The sequence below is a fragment of the Aedes albopictus genome, chromosome 2 (genome assembly GCF_035046485.1).
Source record: "Aedes albopictus strain Foshan chromosome 2, AalbF5, whole genome shotgun sequence".
NCBI lineage: Eukaryota > Metazoa > Arthropoda > Insecta > Diptera > Culicidae > Aedes > Aedes albopictus.
The window spans coordinates 480,023,581-480,029,677 of record NC_085137.1 but is presented as its reverse complement, the minus strand read 5'-3'; the positions used below and the strand labels follow the sequence as shown (position 1 = coordinate 480,029,677).

Here is a 6,097-nt window from a genome sequence, read left to right as displayed (position 1 = left end):
TTCTAATTGGATGTAGGAGCAGTAACTGTATTTCCGGGAAACGCGATAGTGAGCAAAATAATGTATGTGCTAGCAAAAGTGCCGAAAAGTGCTACTTTTCAGCACCTTCAAGAGTGCTGAAAAGTAGTACTTTTCGGCACTTTTGTTTTAGTGGAGAAAAGTAGGCCGTTTTATCGTTTCAACCGCGAGTAAAAAGTAGGGTAATAAGCAACGTAATTACAAAAAAGATTTTACTGACTTGATGGTGGATTCCAAAAATAACAAGAAACCCTAATCTAACAAGTTTTAATCCAAGTTAGTTAAACCATTTTCAAAGTTCAGCGTTTAATCAGATTGAATAATTCATCATTGACATAATCATCACCATTGAAAATTCGAAAACAGCTTAAAACTTGAAAGATTGCATTGAAAATATATTCACTTGCATCCGGAATACAATGAATACATTTTACAGCGGAATTTCCAGATTTGAACGAGAAACTGCTTTCGAATTTTCCAATGTGACGGTTATGTCAATGACAATCCTTCAACTTTCAACTAATCATTGCTATGATATTCTGGATTTGCAGAAAGGTTTGTTTGTCAAAGTTCTTGGTTTTAAATGTTTTCGTTTAAAAGTGTAGAATTAGCATAAGAAAGAAAAAAATTATACCTAATGTTTTCGTTTATTTCTATTGCATATTGGCTACACTAATGACAGGATTTCAGTACTTCGGGAGAGATTTCATGGTACCGAAAGTACCGGTACCAAGGTTCAGTCAGTACCGGTATTTCGGTACCGAAAATTGATCGGTAATACCGGTATTTTCGGTACCGGTACTACCGATACTACATCCCTATTCTCCTGGCTAGTTGCTCAATTTAGTGCATCCCGGAACGATTATTATGTAATAACTTCAAAACGTCTTTTTTCATACGCTCGGGAACCATGATTCTCTCCTTAAACTATCAGACCTATCAGGACGCGCGCCATCAAGCAATCGAAACTGCACAGCGCTCGCGCTGTATACGAAGAGCGAGGTTTTTTGTTGGTGTTGTACTTTTTACAACAGCGCGCTTCATGAAGGGTTAAAGGGTATACAGCCATTAACCTCCTCCAGGTCTTGGTAATGTGAGTAAACGTCTAGCTCCAAGCGATCTGGCCAGCCTTCTTGCAAATACCTACTTCATGATCCGCATCAGAAACTCATCCCATCCTCGTCGCCACTGTTAAGTACAGTAAACCGTAGTTGGAGGTTTCGATTGGTGATAATAAAAAAAACGTGTGAACAAGTTCGTAGTAAGATATCAACTGGTTTATTCTCTTATTTTGTACATCGCTCAGACCCTATCTTGCTCAGTGCACTCAGCATATGCTGAGAACCCTGCCTGAGGGTTTGGTAGTAATACCGTGTGAAAATGGTGATGCCACCACAACAACTCGGTACGTAGGTAGAACTGCCGACCTCTCGACTTCATTGGGAGACCCGTATACTTGCCTATCTACTGAAGCACCGCGGGTTCGGCATCGTAGTGTTGCTGGAGGTGTGTTGGACAGGATCCATGGTGCGAAAGTTTAGAGGTAATCATATCATCTACCAGAGTTACGGCTACACACGTGAGCTGGGAACAGCTTTTACCGTGATAGGCGACATGTCGAGGCGCGTGATCGGTTGGTGGCCTATCGACCGAAAAATGAGCAGGTTGAGGATCAAAAAAGACATTTACACCGTCTTCAGCCAAAGGTTGCACAGACTGAACATACACGCATAAAAATCCGTTTCGATATACGTGCACTCCCAGTCACGGCAACGGGAACAAACGGGAACTATTCATAGTAAAGATAACAACAATAAGAAATATACACCGTGAACTAGATTTCACGTTCTCTAGAACGCCAATATTGACAGCTGTAACTAGTTCCAGTTCACGGTGTATATTTGCTTGTTCGCAAAACGCAAATGCGTTTGTTTGTTCACGTTTATCAGAACGGTATTTTTTTTTCGCGTGTACCAGTGGCCCAGTGGAGAATTTTACGTTCGGCGAAGAGTTTTCCCCGACTGGATCGGGAATCAAACCCACACTCCGAGGCTTACGAAACGCCTAGACGACTGCCGCCGCTAACCACACGGCCACGAAGCCCACAAGGGCCGACAAAGACGCATTTTACGCGCAGCCGGAACGCGAGTACGATACGATCGCTGTCCAAGTCACGATATAAAGATCATAATAGGAGACCTAAACGCTCAGGTAGGCCAGGAGGAGGAATTCATACCGGACGATTGGAAAGCGCCCACCAGCTGACGAACAAAAACGGCCTACAACTCATTGATTTGGCCATAAACACGGCCATGCGTAGCACCTTTTTTTCAACACAGTCTTCCTTATCGATACACATGGAGATCGCTACAGCAGACGGAATCGCAAATCGACCACATTTAGATTGACGATCGGCATTTCTCCGACATTATCGACGTCAGGGCCTATCGTGGCGCCAACATGGACTCCGACCACTACCTAGTGATGGTCAAACTGCGTCCAAAACTCTAGCATAACATGTGAAAAGGGCCTAAAGACTTTTTGGAAACAAACATGTTTCGGTCGCTGTAGGGCTCATCTTGATCCACCCACGCACATTAACACGCTTATCAGAAAGAGCAATCTTCAGGCTATCTGTTAAGTGTGTTGTTGTCCGTGGGTGAGAAATTCAGAGGCGCATTGTGGTAGGAAATCGTGCTTACTTTGGACTCCGCAGAACTCCACGATCGAATAAAGTTCGCCGTAACACGAAGTTAACCATCTACAAAACGCTTATTAGACCGGTCGTCCTCTATGGGCACGAAACATGGACCCTACGTGCAGAGGACCAACGTGTTTTCGAACGGAAGGTGTTGCGTACCATCTACGGCGGAGTGCTGATGGAAGACGGGACTTGGAGAAGGCGAATGAACCACGAGCTGCATCAGCTGCTGAGAGAACCAACCATCGTCCATACCACGGAAATCGGGAGGCTACGGTGGGCGGGTCACGTCATCAGGATGTCGGATAGCAACCCGACTAAAATGGTTCTCGAGAGTCATCCAACCGGTACAAGAAGACGTGGAGCGCAGCGAGCTAGATGGGTCGACCAAGTGGAGGACGATCTGCGGACCCTACGCAGAATGCGGAACTGGAGACAAACAGCTATGGACCGAGTGGAATGGAGACGGCTACTATGTACAGCAGAGGCCACCCCGGCCTTAGCCTGATCGGTAAGGTAAGTATGTCCGTGGGTGAATCAAGATGAGTCATACAGCGACCGAAACTTGTTTGTATACAAAAAGCCTTAAGGCCCTTTTCACATGTTACGCTAGAACTCTCTGCCATCAACAATGTACGGTACCAGCGATTGCCACGGTACAACCTAGAGCGACTTAAACAACCGGATGTTGCGCAGCATACGCGCAGAATCTCGACGCCGCGTTGCCAGACGAGGGCGAGCTCGATAAGGCCCCTCTAAAGAACTGCAGGAGTACAGTGAAAGCAGCTACCAACGACGCAGCCGAGAGCACCGTCGGGTACGTGGAACGGAATCGACGGAACGAATGGTTTGACTAAGAGTGCAGAACGGTTTTGGAAGAGAAGAACGCAGAGCGGACGGTAATGTTGCAGCAAGGGACCCGACAGAACATTTAACGTTACAAACAGAAGCGGAAACAGCATACCCACCTCTTTCGGGAGAAAAAGCGCCGCCTGGAAGAAGCGGAATGCGAAGAAATAAAACTGCTGTGCCGTTTCCAAGAAACACGGAAGTTCTATCAGAAGCTGAACGCATCCCGCAACAGCTACGTACGCGAGCCGAAATATGCAGGGATAAGTACGGAAGTCTCTCGACGGACGGACGTGAAGGTTTCGTAGCTGAACTCGTCAAGATGGGCCCAGAAAAGTTGGCCACCTGTCTGCACCGGTTAGCAGTCAAGAACTGGGAAACCGAACAGCTACCGGAGGAGTGGAAGAAAGGGGTAATCTGCCCCATTCAAAGAAAGGACACCATTTAAAATGTGAGAAGTTCAGAGCGATCACCATTTTCAATGCTGCCTACAAAGTGCTATCCTAGATCATCTTCCGTCGCCTGCCATCTCAAACGTATTAGTTCGTGGGAAGTTATCACGCCGGCTTCATCGACGGCCGTTCCACAACGGACCAGATCTTCACCGTACGGCAAATCCTCAAGAAATGCCGTGAATACCAGGTCCCAACGCATCACCTGTTCATCGACTTCAAAGCGGCATACGACAATATCGACCGCACAAAGCTAAGGAAAGTCTCGGACGAAAACGGCTTTCCTGGAAAGCTGACTAGACTAATTACAGCAACAATGAACAGTGTGCAAAACTGCGTAAGAGTTTCGCGTGAACTATCCAGTTCATTCGAATTTCGCCAGGGATTGCGGCAAGGTGCCGGACTCCCATGCCTGCTCTCCGTCTCCAGTTTATATGTACTAGAGTTGGTATGTTTTCAGTAAACGAAGAACAACAGCAGCCGTTCTTCTGCAAAGTGACGTAAGCGCCGTTCCAAATTTCGACGTCTTTTGGTAAATATCAGGTGAAATAATAAAACTATGATATGCCTGCTAGACACTGAGAACGACCAAGAGCTCAATGCATAATTACCAAAAATGTAAAAAAATGACAATGTCGTTTACGTCCCTTTGCAGAAGAACTGCAAAGCACAGTACTTTCATCATTGAGAAATACATGGTGTGTTAAATTGACTCACTGATATTACTCAAGATAATACACTGCCACAGTTTTGAAAAGCACAAATTTATTTATTTTTCATCCAACAATCTATCTTTAACACTCAACAGTTCCTTTCCCATCTTTCTAAATCACACAAAAAACGATTCTTAAGCCTTTGGCAGATGTGGCGCTTCCGGTTGGAATCCATTCTCATCGGCAATGTAGTTCACGGTGTAGACCTGGCCATCATCAGCAGTGAACGAGTACGATCCTCGCACCACAATGGCCGCGTTGTCATCTCCGAAGCTCCTCAGCTCAGCCTGTTCCTGCTGACGGATTCCGTTGCTCGTTTCCACCTCGAAATTGTATCCATCGATTCCCTTGTGATCGTTGTCGAACCGCAGAGTCTGCGCATCCTTATCGGGCACCGGAACGGCCAAAGCCAGGGCGAAAATCGCGACGAAGGCAACGATGGTCGATTTCATTCTCAGGCAGGAGTAGAAGCTTCTTCGCGAAACTAGACACTTTGCACAGTTGCAGCAGGTAATTCAACTAGGAGACGCAAAACTGATTGAAGCTCATCGAGTGCGTTTCATTTTTATACTTGGTCGTACCCCACACACCAATCCGAATGTTCCCATTCCAGGCAGCATGTGACATTCTGGCCCGTCGAGAGAAGCACGCGCATTCAATAGTGGCATCGCAAAAAAAAAAATAAAAAAATCAGACAACATTCTTCTTTGAAATGGTACGTTGCATCCTCTCCGGTATGGTTCCTATCCGGAGGCGCCACGACGATGACGACCCATAATCGATTATCTGATACATTTATTTCTTTCCTCAATGTCAATGACGTCTCCGATGGATGATGAGGATTCGCCGTGAGCGCCCAAAGGCAGCTCGAGGAGGACTCGATAGGGTCAGAAAGCTATAATGCTTGGCTTGCGATGATGATGGGCGACAATGAAAGATAACCCGCAAAAAAGTGAATGTCAAGTGAAAACATGGACATTGGCCAAAAAATTAGCGGGGCGGCTGAACTTCAATCGAATCGGTTTAAATGCCACAGTCCATTGATGATCAGTAATTTGGGAACTGTGAACCAGTCACGAACTGCTTCATTTGTTTCTTCATGATGGAATTCAACTATTACGTACAAGACTTTTTTTAATTTGGTAGGGTATCACCGTTTACTATGCTACAGTTCTACGCATAATTGTCCCATGTATATAAGGATACACATAGAGCATGGAACACACGGGCGATTCTTAAAAGCCAGACTACGTGACCCTGCCATCATGAGAGTCGTTCGGTTGTTTCTTGCGTATATGAAAGACCAACCCCCAAATGTTTGCATCGATGGACTGACACCAACCAACATAAGGATGCTCCTTGCA

The 6,097-nt window shown here is 45.8% G+C and overlaps 1 protein-coding gene across 1 annotated transcript; it reads right to left on the bottom strand.

The window, feature by feature from the left end:
• Positions 1-4,763: 4,763 nt before the first annotated feature.
• On the bottom strand, positions 4,764-5,282 carry LOC109399171 (endocuticle structural glycoprotein SgAbd-5-like). Its single transcript, XM_062849283.1, has one exon. It carries the CDS (start codon positions 5,183-5,185, stop codon positions 4,868-4,870), a length of 318 nt encoding a protein of 105 aa, XP_062705267.1. The 5' UTR covers positions 5,186-5,282; the 3' UTR covers positions 4,764-4,867.
• Positions 5,283-6,097: the final 815 nt, after the last annotated feature.

What these genes read in the sequence shown, in the direction of transcription:
- LOC109399171 (XM_062849283.1), bottom strand. Translation starts at nt 5,185, where the DNA reads ATGAAATCGACCATCGTTGCCTTCGTCGCGATTTTCGCCCTGGCTTTG.